Source organism: Rhinopithecus roxellana, chromosome 2, assembly GCF_007565055.1.
Source record: "Rhinopithecus roxellana isolate Shanxi Qingling chromosome 2, ASM756505v1, whole genome shotgun sequence".
NCBI classification, from domain to species: domain Eukaryota; kingdom Metazoa; phylum Chordata; class Mammalia; order Primates; family Cercopithecidae; genus Rhinopithecus; species Rhinopithecus roxellana.
The window spans coordinates 153,011,246-153,028,131 of NC_044550.1; the positions used below are offsets into that span (position 1 = coordinate 153,011,246).

General features: G+C 37.7%; 1 protein-coding gene across 12 annotated transcripts in view; it reads right to left on the reverse strand.

The window, feature by feature from the left end:
• FIP1L1 (factor interacting with PAPOLA and CPSF1) overlaps positions 1-15,146 on the reverse strand; it is a 75,389-nt gene extending 60,243 nt beyond the window's left edge. For 4 of the 12 annotated variants that reach the window (XM_010369028.2, XM_010369027.2, XM_010369022.2 and 1 more), the window contains exons 1-8: positions 14,869-15,145; positions 13,680-13,724; positions 13,533-13,572; positions 9,831-9,888; positions 8,287-8,390; positions 1,652-1,716; positions 896-1,003; positions 384-514 (exon numbers count right to left, since the gene is read on the reverse strand). In XM_010369028.2, coding sequence (XP_010367330.2) covers positions 384-514; positions 896-1,003; positions 1,652-1,716; positions 8,287-8,390; positions 9,831-9,888; positions 13,533-13,572; positions 13,680-13,724; positions 14,869-14,953 — 636 coding nt within the window. In that variant the 5' untranslated portion in view covers positions 14,954-15,145. Of the gene's footprint in view, positions 1-25; positions 95-383; positions 515-895; positions 1,004-1,651; positions 1,717-8,286; positions 8,391-9,830; positions 9,889-13,532; positions 13,573-13,679; positions 13,725-14,868 lie in introns of all 12 variants that reach the window. The other 8 variants (XM_010369018.2, XM_010369017.2, XM_010369026.2 and 5 more) reach the window with 5 other exon arrangements.
• Between the last annotated feature and the right edge of the window lie 1,740 nt (positions 15,147-16,886).

Sequence of the window (16,886 nt, forward strand, 5' to 3'; positions counted from 1 at the left end):
CCAAGGATAATTTACTAAAATTCACCTTAAAAAGATTGAATCTGCCATCTTGGATCTCTGCACCTGGTGTAACTTCCATAGTACAGTCTTCGGCCTAAGTTAAATAACATATTCCCCATTAAGATACCACATAATATTTAATTAATAGGCCATATAAAGACAAACTAGCTGTGGCTAGTCTGTGATTTGAAAGTAAGAACATCAGATAATCATTAATACAAAACTCTAAAAGGGAGGGAAGGGAAAAACAAACATAGTAAACAAAATGGAATTTTTAAACTATTGTATATCATTTAACCACTTTTATAGGGAAGCGATTTATTTGGGGAGTAAAAGTGGGATGGTAGACAAGCCAAGGGTATTCCGGAGTATTTATTAATTACCGTAATTTTATTTGTAGTAGAAGTTACTGGTATAACTTCAAGTCCCATTCGTATCCTCTTTTGTTTTTCACAGTAAGCTTTCCAGGTATCTTCATTAAACCCATAATTAAAATAATCAGAAAGATCAGCACCTAAAGATAAAAGACATCTTTAGTGTACAAATATTTCAGGTCTATTTTTATGCAGCATCAAAAATATACTAAACTATAAAAATATAAATTTAGAGTTCTATCAGTTATCACTACTCTATCATTTACGGTGGCAAAAAGACTATAAAATTTTTGATAAAATTATTTCCTTTAGAAACGTCATTATAATAAACAATAAGTCTACATTTTAAGTAATACGAGGCCACCAGTAAGATTTAATAATCCAAGTCATTATTACTCATCATTTGCTTAAGACAATTAAAATTATAATGAAAAAACAAAATTCTAAATTGATGCTCAAAAAATTTTCTGATGACTTCACACTAAAAATATTGAAATTAATATAATCCACAACAGTCTTACCAGGTTTACGCCATGGTTTATCTTCAAAAGAATCCAAATCTACCTCTAAGAGTGGAACTCCATTAATGCTTCCAGGTGCATCAAGGTCTACTCCTTTGACTTTTGTTCCTGTTTTATAAAATTACAAAATGAAGGAGCTACACTTGCAAGAAGCTGGGACATATCATAGACAAACAGAAAATATAAACACCTTTTTACTATTCCTGGCACACATACACACACAAACAGAAAACAAACATTTTTTTACTATTCCTGGCAAAAAACCTGGCAAGCATTCCAAACAAAGCAGAGCCTAAAATATGTGCTACTGGACTATTTACAGAAAAAATTTACCAGTCCCTGTGATGTATGGTCAAAAATTACCTTTAAAAAGAGCTATTATGTTATCACCTTGGCCAGGCGCAGCAGTCACTCTTGGAATCCCAACAGTCTGGGAGGCCAAGGCAGACAGATCACTTAAGCTCAAAAGTTCGAGACCAGCCTGAACAACATGGCGAGACCTGGTCTCTACATAAAAACACAAAAATTGGCCAAGCATGGTGGTGCACGCCCACAGTCCCAGCTACTTGAGAAGGTGAAGTGGGAGGATGGTTTGAGCCTGGAAGATGGAGGGTGCAGTGAGCTAAGATTGCACCACTGTACTCCAGTCTGGGTGACAAAGCCAGACTTGTCTCCCACTAAAAAAAAAGTGATTAACACCTATTTAAGATATGTGCCTTATTTCCCTACTGATGCAACAGAAAATACAAATTTTACCTGTAGTTCCATAAACTCTTCCCCCTGTCTTGATGTTAAGATTTACAGGTGCTGTACCATAACTCCTAAAAACAAACAAAAAACCAAAAATTATCCTGAAAAGCTTAAACAAAGCAGTAATATTTCTATTTTTATTTTTCTATTTTTTATAATTTCTATTTTTATTTTTTGAATTTTGGATAGATGAGATCTCACACCATGTCGTCCAGGCTGGTCTCGAACTCCTGAGCTCAAGCAATCCTCCCGCCTTGGCTTCCCAAAATGCTGAGATTACAGGAGTGAGCCACCGCGCCCAGCTAACACACATTTTAAAAAACATTTTAAACTAGTTTCTAAAGTCACTTGCTCAATAAAAGGCAAAAACATTAAAAAAAAAACTGACTTGTTTCCATTTCAAAAATCTCTTTGCCACTAACTCAACATTCTACTGTAACAAACTTCACAAGAAATAAGGCTAAGAAGGGAAACATAGTTTATACCCCTTTTCTTCATTTCCTTGCCTGCCAGTTATTACACATACAGCAATCTTAAGCCTAAGTAAAATTCCTCCAACTTGTTGTTAAATCCAGTGGCCTTTCAGTTCTTCCTGCACTGGATATTGTTAATAAATCCTTTTTTAACCATTCGTGGAGTCCGTAATAGAAATTTATTGTCATGAAATTCAAAAATAAGTCTAGCATGAAAGCAGAACAGCGTTTACCGGTGGTGGGTGGTTAATGACCAAGAGGAAAAATGAGAGAAACTTCTAGGATGCCAATTATGTTTCATATCTTGATCTGGTTGTAGTCACATTAATGCATATATTTGAAAAAAGTATTAAGCTGCACCTTTTTAGATGTAATATAATACACAGTGATAAAGAAAAAAATTTCTGAAGTTGGACCAATCCACATTCAAATGTTTTGTCAGTTGTTAGTGTAATCTTGGCCAAGACATCTAAGACTTGTATATAATTATTTGAATATTTCATTGCATTTATACTTGTATAAATGAGCCTCATATAAATTTTCTGTAAGGGGTTATAGATAGTTCTTTACTTTTTTTATATAATGGATTCTTATATATGAGTAGTATTATCAAATATACTAATTAAAATAGACTTTTCTGTTACTAGGGAAATTAAAAGAAAACAGGAATGGGCAAAGAAGGACCAACTCCCACTGAACAAAAAGATATCAGTAAGACGGCAGGCAATGGCTCATACCTGTAATCCCAGCACTTTGGGAGGCCGAGACGGGCAAATCACGAGGTCAGGAGATCGAGACCATCCTGGCTAATACGGTGAAACCCCCTCTCTACTAAAAAATAGAAAAAATTAGCCAGGTGTGGTGGTGGGCACCTGTAGTCCCAGCTACTCAGGAGGCTGAGGCAGGAGAATGGCATGAACCCAGGAGGCAGAGCTTGCAGTGAGCCGAGAACATGCCACTGCACTCCAGCCTGGCCCACAGAGCGAGACTCCGTCTCAAAAAAAAAAAAAAAAAGATACCAGTAAGACCTCAAGTCATAGGTATTTTCAATGATATATTTCTCACATTATATTCATGTGACATATTTGGTTCTTTCCTCTCAGAAGTTCAGCCATCTGGACTTTAGATTCACTGCTTTGGGTCTAACAATAATTACTTCCATCTTTTGTCTCTAATGTACTAAATATAAGACTTGGGTTGAGTTACATTTGCACTGTCATTTTTCTTTTCCACTTAAAAAACAAAAATGTAAATGTAATAAAATGTTTAAGTAATTGTATCAAATAATTGTATCTCCACAGCTAGAAATGCAAGAATTACAAAGTGGACCAAACATTACTGTCAAGCAGTACTATCGTCACCAACTTGAAATAATCACTTTATAGACTGATTAATTCATGTAATGCTTACTGAGCACCAAAACCATGTCAGGTATGATTCTAGGCTAAGGAAAAAGTATGAGGAGCTGGACAAATTTGGTTCCTGCCTTCACGACGTTTACATTTTAACAATCCAAATTCAGCAAAAGTGACTTAGTGCTATCTACATATGATGTACATGATTTTTCTACAAATGTAGAAAAATCAAGGATTTTCTCTAAACTGTTCTCTTATAGGACTGCTATAGAATAAAATGGTATTTTTATAAAAGGCTTAGCCCTAAGTCTTCAATAGATGAGCTTCTTTGCTTTCCACCTAGCTACTTTCTATTCCCCATTCTGCCTTTTAAAACATCATTTTTCTTTTTCAAGTCACAAGCCTTTGTATTCATTCTGCGTAGAGAAGCTTAGTGGTATGAAAAATTGCAGAGGCAAATTTGATATAATGTCCAATAGATCCCCATGAACTCTCATACCACTCTAAATGCTAGATCCTATACTTGGATTTTCTATAGGAACTTCAAAATAAACATGTCAAATGAATCTATTTTGTGGGAGGTGGGAGGAGTAGCGCCCACCTGGACCCAATTAACTGCTCTAGAAATCTTTAAGTCCCTTTATCTCCTCCTCCATCCACAACCAACCAGTTACCCATGTTATTTGTTATTTCTTTCTTTTTATTCTTTGAGACAGGATCTTACTATATGGCCCAGGCTGCCCTGAAACTCCAAGGCTCAAGCAATCCTCCTACCTCAGCCTCCCAAGTCCATGGGACTACAGGTGTATACCACATGCCTGACTATATTTGTTTCTCAAATATTCAAATATACTATTTTCCCATTCATCTCTCTACTACTGCTGCCTTAGTCTAGATTATCATCTCACCTGGACAATTACTTCACACCTATTAGTCAATGTCTCTCCATCTAACCCATCTCAACTACTGATGCTACAATGGTTTCTACTCTATAGAAATCCAAAGTGTCTAAAGGTAATACCTTTTCAAATAATATGATCTATCTAAAAACCTAACTGGGGTGTCTAAGTGAGAGAATACAGTCATGGGTCCTCAGTTTCTGATCCGGTTAGGCCAGTAAAGCCCCTTCATCATCCCTCTTTTCCACTTATCACTGGAGACAGAAACTAAAAACCACGGCTTTGGGCAGCTAAAAGCCTAAAACAAACCAAAACAGAACAACAACAACAACAACAACAAAATAACTTCGGCTGGTTGGACAAGCTTGCAAGGTCTACAAAGACATAGCAAATGCATCCTAAATCCTTTCATAAGTGATTTCAACAATCTCTTTTCATCTACCTTATCCTCCAGCCATGTACTTCCTCCAAGCCATGCATCTACTACACTTATTTTTAAGCAGTGTCCTCCACCTAAAAACCACTGTCTCCCTTCTCAAAAATTATTCAAACAAATTCAAATGTCACCTCTGGGATCTTCTCTTTAACACCTGTAGGCTTTCAGCAAACTTTCCTCTCAAACCTTTCGAATCACTTTGTACATGTTTCTATTCTAGCACTTACGTTGCACTGAAAATATTTACTCACATGTCTGTTTTCCTCACTACCTCTGGAAAATAATAACTTCTTGCATTCTCATCAATTAATACATTCACAAATAAAAAAAATTGCTGCTTTCATGTAACTCTATCTAATTTGTGGACTCCAGGAAATTTCATGATGATTTTACCAAGAGTTCTTTTGTAGCACAGTAAATGTAAAAAAAAATATAATAATGGAATGATCACAGACGGTTTGATAAAGGCACATTATCTTTGCTACTTAACACAGTGCCAAATAAATTATGCCTTTAAAAAGTATTTATTGAGTATATAAATGGATGAATCTCACAGAGATAGGTAACAAACTACTTTCCAAGATAAATTATTCCTACTTTAAGACTTGCTTGCCGGGTGCGGTGGCTCAAGCCTGTAATCCCAGCACTTTGGGAGGCCGAGACGGGAGGATCACGAGGTCAGGAGATCGAGACCATCCTGGCTAACATGGTGAAACCCCGTCTCTACTAAAAAATACAAAAAACTAGCCGGGCGAGGTGGCGGGCACCTGTAGTCCCAGCTACTCGGGAGGCTGAGGCAGGAGAATGGCGTAAACCCGGGAGGCGGAGCTTGCAGTGAGCTGAGATCTGGCCACTGCACTCCAGCCTGGGCGACAGAGCGAGACTCCGTCTCAAAAAAAAAAAAAAAAGACTTGCTTTTGGCCGGGCGTGGTGGCTCAAGCCTGTAATCCCAGCACTTTGGGAGGCTGAGACAGGCAGATCACGAGGTCAGGAGATCAAGACCATCCTGGCTAACCCGGTGAAATCCCGTCTCTACTAAAAAAAAAATACAAAAAAACTAGCCGGGCGAGGTGGCGGGCGCCTGTAGTCCCAGCTGCTGTGGAGGCTGAGGCAGGAGAATGGCGTAAACCCGGGAGGCGGAGCTTGCAGTGAGCTGAGATCCGGCCACTGCACTCCAGCTTGGGTGACAGAGCGAGACTCTGTCTCAAAAAAAAAAAAAAAAAAAAAAAAAAGACTTGCTTTTCTTCATATATTACACACATATAAAATGAACTTGTAACAAAGGTATGTTACCTAAAAAAACAACCTGTAACAATTTACAATAAATCAATTCAGTACTATTCCTTTAACACAGTTTGTTCTTTAAATTTGCTTCTGAAAACGCTGTGTATAAGTAAATGTTTATCAAATTTCATTTTCTCACGGACTTTGTTTTCAAGGGATATACCTTGAAATAGAGAGGTTAAGCAACTTTACACTCTTCACAAATACTTGTACTTTACTTTAGAAATTCATAAAATGAATAAAAAATAAATCAACTGATAAATGGGTTAAGGCATAGATAGAGGGATATGAGTTCAAGCAAACAAAGCAAAATGCGGATTGTATAATTTAGGTGATGGGTAAATGAGCAGTCACAGGTCAATTCCTTCAACTTTTGTGAGTATTGGAAAATTTTCATAACCAAATGTCTAAGGGGAAAAAACCTTCAGAGACAACTGTAACTAAATAACATTCAGTTTATTTAGTCAATAACCATTTACGGCATACTTACTATATTTAAGGCAATGTGACGAAGAGAAAAATTCATAAATCAGTTTTCTGTTTTACTGAAGAGTTTTGAATACAATGGTTTCTACTCTATAGAAATCTAAAGTGTCTAAAGGTAATAAATATGTATAAACATAATTACAATGCATAAAACTGAAAACTGTTGTAAGAAATAAAGTTTAGTAAGGTACTATGAAAGTCCACATATATTTAATATTTGAGTGCAATTTCTACCAAAAAAAGGTACCATTCATAATCCAAAAAAATTGTCATTTGCTTCAAATTGTTCTATAACTTGCAAGTACAAATAATTTTATATAATATTTAATGAACATGCAATTATTACAATTTTATATGTGTTCCTTTTGCATAATACAGACAGTAAAGACCTATTATTAGCAGAAAGCCCTACTAGTACTATAGTATAAGCCCAACTTTCTCATTAAGTAATTATTTACTTTCCCAAATGAGAATGAGGAGCACATTTAGAATATCCACCCCTAACATGAAAAACTAGCCTCTTTACACTGTTCCCTAAAAAGGTGCTAGGATTTTAAAATTACATGGGTACATGTATCATTACTATAATACAAAACTGACTATGACAATAACTGAACTGGCTTTAAGCTTCCTGAAATGACTTTTGAAAACAAATGACTCTACTAATAAAATATTTAACAATACTTTTGTATCGACTGGTTGATTCCAGATGAGGTTGCTTAATGAACTACAGTGAAATTAATGTATTTTATGTTTCCAATGCATGAGCTATAACAACATCATACAGCCAATCTGAAAAATAAAACACATTGACTCTTATTCTCCTATTGCAACTAAATCACAATTCATACTTCAATGCATTTCCCTTCCAATCTTTCTGTAAGAGTCTTTATGTGCTCAATGAGTCAATGACAGTCCATTCACTTGGTCCAGTTTATAGAACACAAAATTTCAGACAAACATTGGCCTAAAAGGCCTACAGGAAAATTAAAAACCTGAAAACACTATTAACAACAAAAAGAAATACTTTTGATATTGTTTTTATTGGACAAAAAAATCAAAAACCTAAACTCAGGTCTGGATAAGTAATAAAGCGAAATAATAAGCACAGATACAAATTACAATTTAAGGATTTCTAATTCTAAACAAAGAATTTATAGTATTTTTTTTTTTCCTTGAGACAGAGTCTCACTGTTACCCAGGCTAGAGTGCAGTGGTTCGATCTGGGCTCACTGCAACCTCCACCTATCAGGTTCAAGTGATTCTCCTGCCTTAGCCTCCGAGTAGCTGGGATTACAGGCACCCACCACCACGCCTGGCTAATTTTTGTATTTTTAGTAGAGATGAGGTTTCACCATGCTGGTCAGGCTGGTCTTGAACTCCTGACCTCAGGTGATTCACCCACCTCAGCCTTCCAAAGTCCTGGGATTATAGGCATGAACCTCCATGACTGGCCTAGTACTCAATTCTTTTATAAAAGCACTTTAAACTCAGGATCAAAAACTGCTGCTTCCATGTACCTTTGCCTAATCAGTTAACTTTATTTTAGGAAAGAAGTATCTTCATGATGAAACTTTAACAAGAGTTCTTTTATGTTAAAATAGAAAAACATAAAAACAATGGAATCAACTACTGAGAGATTGATATAGGTACACTCTCTTTGCTATATAGCATTTACACAATTGTTACTTACTAAAAAATAACGTACCCATACTGTGGTGCTCCCGTTTTAATGTCTCCTATAGTGACATGAACATCATCTTCATCATCATCGCTGTCACTATCACTATCATCTTCAGTCTCAGTCACTTTCTACATGAACATAAACAAATTATAACATACATTCAATAATCCATTTCAACATCTAATATTAATAACTAAAAAAAGTAACCACCCTGGTTTTTTTTCTTTCTTCTTTCTTGAGACAGAGTCTCACTTTGTCGCCCAGGCTTGAGTGCAGTGGCGTGATCTCAATTCACTGAAACCTCCGCCTCCCAGGTTCAAGCAATTCTCCAGCCTCAGCCTCTAGAGTAACTAGGATTACAGATGCCTGCCACCATGCCCAACTAATTTTTGTATTTTTAGCAGAGACAGGGTTTCACCATGTTGGCCAGGCTGGCCTCGAACTCCTGACCTCAGGTGATCCACCCGTCTTGGCCTCCCAAAGTACTGGAATTACAGGTGTGAGCCACTGTGCCCGGCCCCACTCTGTATTTTTTTGAGATATAATTTTAAAGTTACAAGCTTATAATGCTGCCACGTATTTCAACTCATAATTTTGATGTTCTACATAATAAAAAGGATAAGACTATGAATAAAGAAATGAAATCTTTTTTGGCATCATCTCCTTTTGGTAAACACCACCTCATATTTTTTTTTTACTATTATATCTGCCCCTCTTGCAAAAAGGATCTAAAGCAACTTACTAAGATATCTACAAGATAAAACTATAAAAACTATGTATTTGAGAATTCTTGGCAAAAAAAGAATCTAAGAGGAAAACAATTTTAAGATTCACAATGTCACAAATAAAAAGTACCAAATCAATTAAAGAATTTAAAAAAAACCCAAAACATAAGAAGTACCAAATAGTTAAGCAGAAGCTCAATTATTCTTGGTATTCTTGTATACCTAGAAGAGGCCCTACATGCAAAATCTACATTTGTGAAGTTTTTACTTTGGCTCTTAAAGCCTATTTTGTGCTTAATCACATCATAGTAAATAAGTAGATGACATATGCAAAATACTTTTTGTACACAACTTCAAACTTGCAGAACAGTAACTTCCTTTTTATAGGATTAAAATGTACAAATATTCATAGGACCAGTGATATGTTCACCTCACAAAGTATCAAAGGAATGCAGGCATGCAGTCAGGGACTGTCACATACATTAAAAAGCACTGCTAAAAAATCATTAACATTCAAAGGCTGTGGGACTCAAAACTTGCTCTGAAAACCAGGCACACTATATTCAGTAGATTTATAACCATTCAGTTCCTTGAAAGCAATAAACATCAAGCCTTTGCACATACTATTTTCCTCTGACGTCTTTCTACTATTTATTTTCCTCCTTGCTAATTCCCATATATGTTTTTGATAGCACCAGATGCAGCAGGAGATATAAGAAAGGGTCAGATAACACAGGATACTGAAGGTAATGTAAAATGTCAGCTTGCTTTCTATGTAAACTGTGAAGCTATTGATAAAGATTTGTATCAGGAAAGTAACTGGATTTCAAAGCCTTATGTTACCGGTTTTGGTACACCATTTTCGGCAGTTTCATCTTCAATTCCAGATGGAGGATTAGCACTACAAACAACAAAAATAAATATACACGTCAGGCATTACTTTTCCGAAGTGCAGATAGGTTATATTAGTATTTCTAAGCTACATCTAATAAAGTTCCTAAAATTATTGTCTCCACTGGAGACAGTAATGGTAAAATCTGACTCTCGTATTCCCTGTTATTTGTAGTAACTTGCATAAAACAAGTACTCAACATTGTAAGTAGAATGCAAATGCCAGGCTGGGTGCAGGAGCTCACACCTGTACTCCCAGCACCTTGGGAGGCTGAGGTGGGTGGATCATGAGGTCAGGAGTTCAAGACCAGCCTGGCCAAGATGATAAAACCCCATCTCTACTAAAAATATAAAAAAAAAATTAGCCAGGCATGGTGGTGGGCGCCTGTAATACCAGCTACTCGGAGGGTGAGGCAGACAATGGCTTGAACCTGGGAGGTGGAGGTTGCTGTGCTCATGCCACTGCACTCTAGCCTGGGCAAGAGTGAGAGGCTGTCTATAAAAAAAAAAAAAAGGACGCAATTAATGATTTATAATTTGATGGTGGGCTGAAATTCAAGCTTTTTACACATTTTAAAACTATATGACAAAGTTAATCAATTTTAATTATCCTAAATCTTTACTGAACATCCACTGTGTATCAGGTTCTAGTACTATCACTACCCAGACCTACATAATACAGTTTCCTCCTTTCCTTGGTGTTCAAGAACTCAGATTTGTGGTATAATCACATTAACTCTTTCAGTATTCAGTTAACATACACGCTTCTTCTTGGTTCTCTGTGTTATCAATCTTATTGAAGATACGTCCTTTATTGAATAAAAAATAAAATTTTAAGATTAAAAAAGTATCTTCATTCAAGGCTGTTCTCCAATTTGATATTAATAAGGAGCTAATTCTCATGAATGTTAAAAGTAATTACTTTAAGACCAGTTAATACTTGAACTTGTCTTTTCACAACAAAACTGGTATGCAACAATAAAACATTCACATTCCCATGAAACTCAAGCACATGGTCATTTACCAGCAAATAACACTTCCAGTACCATAGCGTAATTGGTTTCTTACATTTTTTTCGTAATTAAAATTTCAACAGTGGGAATTAACCATCACTTCATTTCACAGATAAGAAAATTGAAGTACAAAGCAAGTAGCTGATTTGGCCCAACTTTCTAAATTATTTAGTAGCATTCTTAACAAAAATGTCCAGATGTTGACACAGTTCAGAGCACTTTTCATTAGATTTCTGCTAATCTCTTCTAAACTGCACTTTCTGTCGGGTAGTTTCTATGTAAATCAATTTGATCTTTACAGTGGCGTTTTACAGCACAATCACCAAATAAAGCAAAATGAAAGATAAAAAGTCAAAACCTAACTGTTAAATTTTCATTGTTCCACTGCTTGCTTCAAGAAAACAAATATGCAGCTGTAATTGTTCAGTACATTTACCTCCTGCTGAAATAAGCTTCTCGGTAGCCAGAAACAAGTCCCATTTGCTTTCTATGTCACAAAACAGTATCCTTTCTTTAGTCAAAACTTGGATAGATATAACACAATTGGAGACTGTAATGCAATGTTTAAGAAAAACAGAGGCTTCAGCAATAAGCCTGTCAGGAAACGGGGGCAAATTCTAACAGCAGGAACTTAGGTAGAGCAATGCAGTGATGTACCAAGCCAGATAGCAGTAGGTTTGGCAGAGTTCCTTTCTTCAATAGGCCTACTCTTTTAGAAGTTTTAATTTTCTATCACCATGAGAATGTTAGAAACATGATAAAATTTTAAGCTTTTTCTAGAAAAATAACACTGTAAAGGAAGTTGTTTTCTCCCCCATAGGATGAAATCAATTCAACGGCTCCCCAAATGAAGTTGTAGAAAGGAATATAAAGCTATGTTGACAGTGAGACTCAGGGAAAGTAGAAGGTTCCCTCCAATAAATTTTAGCAAGTTGTGTATTGCAGAATTAAAATTAAAGAACGTTTGATCAGAAAATAAGATTTTAAAATTGTAACCAATAAAAATAAAAATCAATGGGATAAAGATGATCATAGAGAGAAATATATTTGATTGTAAAACTATACCCTGTAATTAATTTCTTGACCAAATGAAGGAATGGATATAAAGAAATATTCAATCACATTCATAACATAAATTAAAACTAATCTCAACTCTGTGGTTGAGATCTGAATCAGGAACTGAGTTGAACACATAAATTTCAAAATGAAATAACATTTCAGATAATATACCAATGAGTGAAAAGACTATAGGGGATTTTTTGGGTAAGGAAGTTGAACTGTAGTTTCAGCTCCTCCTAAGCTATTTCTACTTCCACTTCTCACTTTTTCCCTCTATCCATTTTTTTGTTGTTAACAGCTTTTAGATGCAATTCATATATTACACAATCTATCCATTCAAACAGGACCACTGAGTTTTAATATGTTCACATAGTCCAACCATCACAACTAATTCCAGAATATATGCATCACTCCCAAAAGGAACTCTGTATACATTAGCAATCACTCACCCAACTCTTAGCAACCAGTAATCTGTCTCTACGGACCGGCTTCTTTCACTTGCACATTTGCAAGGTTCGTCCATATTGTAACATCTACCAGTACTTCATTTTATTTTCCCTGCCAAATAATATTCCACTGTATGTATATAACACACTTAATCTATCCATTCATCAGTTGATGCAGCTGCGAAGTTTTTTTTTTTCCATTTTCTATTAACAATGCTGCTATGAATATTCACGTACAAGTTTTTGTGTGAATGTTTTTCATTTCTCTAAGGTGGAGGGCTCATATGGTAGTAACTCCATGTTTCACCATTTGAGAAAATGGCCAGGCTATTCTTCAAAGCAGCTGCACCATTTTACAATCCCACCAGAAGTGTATGAGGGTTTTATTTCTCCATATGCTCACCAACACCTGTTTTATCTTTCTGATTGCAGCTTACTCAGTATGAAGTGGTTTATCTTCCACTTTTTAAACCCAAATATTCTTTAAAATCTTCTACCTACCTCTCCCTCCGTTACTGACACTAATGCATGTGGTCAGGGTAAAGTCTACATCTCCATGTACTTCTTTGCATGGTTTGTTTTCTGAAATTTGGGGTAAAATTCTGACTCCCTGTATATGTTCTATAATCAAATACTTACATCTTTCTTATAATCTAACAAAGAAATCAACCTTATAACAAATCAGCTAAATACATTTTGAATGTAAATAATACATAGCATTGAAATTACAACCAAAGTGCCATTATACCATCAAAAATGTTAATAAACTGGAAAAGCAGTCGTTTGGAGTGTTCCTGATTTACTTAAAAACATTTTCAATTAAGTTAAAATATTTTTATCGGTAGCTTAATGATTATACTGTATACTTCACTACTGAAGTCACTTAAGAGTAACAAGTTACTCAACAGTGTAAAATCAGTCCAATCCTAAGTTCAAAAACTTTGTCCTTTAAACTATCAACAAACAGAATTGGCGTAAGATTAGGTCCTGAAACTGCTTTAAAGGATTCAATGTCCTCCAAAATGTTGTAAGTGTTGTAATGACGCCAATGATTGTAAGAAAATAATTTTGACAACTGACAGAACCATTGTATCACACAATCTGTGTAATAGGCATCAACAGAAAATTTCACTAACCTGGCATTTTCTTCTTCTGGCCTTTCAACTTCATTTTCATCTACCAAGTAAAATAAACAAATAAATAAATAAGCAAACAAAATAAAGAAACCACTCTCAAAGAAACTAGTATTATGAAAATCTGAAGTGATCATCACAAGCACTAACCTAGGTCCTTTGTCAAATCACTGTGCACATGCACGTCCCATGGGCCTATAAGCACATCCAAAGTTAGATCACCTTATAATTACTTAACAAGATACGTATTTTATGGAAAAAAAAATCAGACTTTACTGGTATAAAAATAAGCTTAAACTTAAGAGGTACTGAAGATTTCCAGATCTTTGTAAAAGAAATCCTACACATTCACATTTCAAAGACTAATGCTAAATCTTGCCACCAAAGATAATGTTTTTTTTTTTTTTACAAGTTTATCAAAGTTACATCATCAAGGACCTGCGTGGTGCCCAATGTGCACTTTTACTATTCTATTCTAAAGACAATCAAGAATGTATGTTTTAGGCAAGGAACAAACATTGTTTCAAATCTGGTGTAACAGGCAAGAAGGGATTGTTAATTCACAAAAGTTAAAAACCAGATGTCCCTTCTAGAGAGAAGTACATGATACATTAAATTTATTTTGAGAAAAAGAAATATATGAGATGACACTGAAAACTGTAAGCCGAAGGGTCATGAGATACCTCCATGATGTAGGTTAAACGGCAGTCTCTTAAAAAAGAAAAACTTCACCTTAATACAGGAGACATTCAGGGTTTTCTTTATGGGCCATCTTTCTCTCTCTCTCTCTTAATTAATTATTTTTAAAGCACGACTTTCAGACAAGGAGGTACCCTTGCAGGTGCATTCCATACAAACTGACCATCAAGAAACAAGACGTTAGTTGTACAGCATTAACTTTATTTCGCTATTATCACAGAATGACTGTTTCTGAAAGAAGGGACAGGAAGGGCACCCTAAGGCCACGGGGCAAAAACAGGCACAAAAAAACACCACCTCAGAATCGACAGAAAAAAACAAGGGTAAAGAGCGCAGCAGAGAGGCGACCGAGACGCCCCAGGGAAAGCACGGCAAAGCCGGGGGCCGGGACCAGTCACAGGCCCCCAGCCCTGCCCGGCCGCCTCAGGGTGGGTGCGTATGGTGGGCGTGGGCCAGCCGGGAGACCGCCGCGGGAAGGGGGGGCACGCGCACGCTGCGCTCGGCCTAAGTCAGGCCGGACAGGACTCCCAACCAGAGGCCCGAAGGGGCGGCGCGAGGGGCCGGAACGCCGGCCGTTTGAGGGCCAAGAGGGGAGGCCTAAGAGAACCCGAGAAAGAGACAGGGACAGGAAGTTTCGTACCGCCATAGAGCCACTCTTCCTCCTCATCCCCTCCGGTCCCGCCGCTCAGCTCCGACACTAGGCGCTCGACCTCGCCGGCCGACATGGCCGCCCCGAGCGCAACTTAAACGCGGCGATCAACAGCCCCCTCCAACCCCTTCCCAGCCTCTCAGCCCCGGGGCGCGAGAAGGGCGCGAACCCGCCGGCGAGCGAACGAAGAAAGCTCGAGACTCAAATCCCAGGAAGGCGGCAGCAGCAGTGGCAAAGATGAAGACTCCAGCGCAGATCCGCCTGCGCATGCGCAGCAGACCCAAGCGGCGCGGCGTCTATAGGTGGCTTCGCTTCCGCGGCGGCGGCCACCTGGGCCTGGTTGCGCCTGCGCGCTGAGGTGGGCCCCGCCCCTCTAGGATCCCGCTTTGCTTTTTAGCGTGGCTTCCTCTCGTTGCATCCTGAGTCGGCCAGGGTTCCCCGCCCCCACCCTTCCCTTTAATAACCCGTATTGCCATTGCTAGCGAGTACACCGTTGTTCCCTTCTACTCTTCGTGCTCTTTTTTCTCAACCTTTTCTTTGCTTTTTAATCTTCCGAAAGACCTTCTTTTATTCTTTAATCAGCCTTGATACAGAATCATTACCTGTCACTCCCTTTCCTCACTGAATAGAGAAGAAATCACAGTCAGTACTATTTCTTGAAAAATTAATTTTCACAGCCAACTAAAGCAAAACTAATAGATGAAGAATGCACCCTCCTTGTTAAAAACCATAAATTACTGTCAAGGTCAAAGACCGCCTCATTCCCCTCCCCTTCTCTCCAGAGGTAGCCCTTGTTACAGATGCATATCCTGTTTGGAGTTCATCATTCTGAAATTTCCTATACACTTACTTCCTGTGTTGTGCTGTTTTGGTGGGAAAACCTGAGACTGACAAGTCTTAAATAGTACAGTATAGTATAGTATCATCCGGCGACTTCCTTTTTTTTGGTTAGCATCCGTGTCTTGGAGCAGTTTTACATTTTTGTATGAATCAAACTATATCCATTTTAAATGCTTCATAAAATTGCATAGTGTGGCTATCACAGAGTGAATATGGCTATTTCTCCATTGATGTACACCTAGATTGCTTTTGACTTTACACTTTTAACTGCAACAAAAAACGACAATGAAGATCCACGTGGCTTCTTGAGATTTGTCTGTTTCTCGAAGATAGATAATAAAGTATGTACAGTTTTTATTTTAATAGGTAAACCAAATGTTCAGGCCACTTCTGAAAGCACATCTTTAAGTGAAAAGATGACATACCGTGCTTCAAACTGGAGCACCAGGTTTTTTGTTTGTTTATTCATTTGAGGTGGAGTCTCACTCTGTTGTCTAGGCTGGAGTACAGTGGTGCCATCTCTGCTGACTGCAACCTCCACTTCCTGGGCTCAAGCGATTCTTCTTCCTCAGCCTCCCAAGTAGCTGGGATTACAGGCACACACCACCATGCCCAGCCAATTTTTCTATTTGTAGTAGAGAGGGGTTTCACCATTTTGGCCAGGCTGGTTTTGAACTTCTGACCTCAGGTGATCTGCCTGCCTTGGTCTCCCAAAGTGCTGGGCTTACAAGGATGAGCCACCACGCCTGGCCTGTTTGATTTTTTGTTTGTTTTGTTTTGTTTTTTTAAAAAAACAACAACAACCATCTTGCTCTGTAACCCAGGCTGAAATGCAGTGGCAGGGTCACTGCTTACTGCAGCCTCTACCTCCCAGACTCAAACAGTCCTCCCACTTCAGCCTCCTGAGTACCCGGGACTACAGACAAGCAGATGCCACCACACCTGGCTAATTTTTTATTTTTCGTAGAGACAATGTCTCACCATGTTGCCTAGGCTGGTCTGGAGCTCGTGGTCCCTAGCAATCCTTCCACCTAGGCCTCCCAAAGTGCTGGGATTAAAGGTATGAGCCACGAGGCCTGGCCTCAGTTCTTCATTATACTTAGCAGGTTGTATAGTCAGGCAATCAACCTTTCTATGCTTCAGTTTCCTCATCTATAAAATGGAAAGGC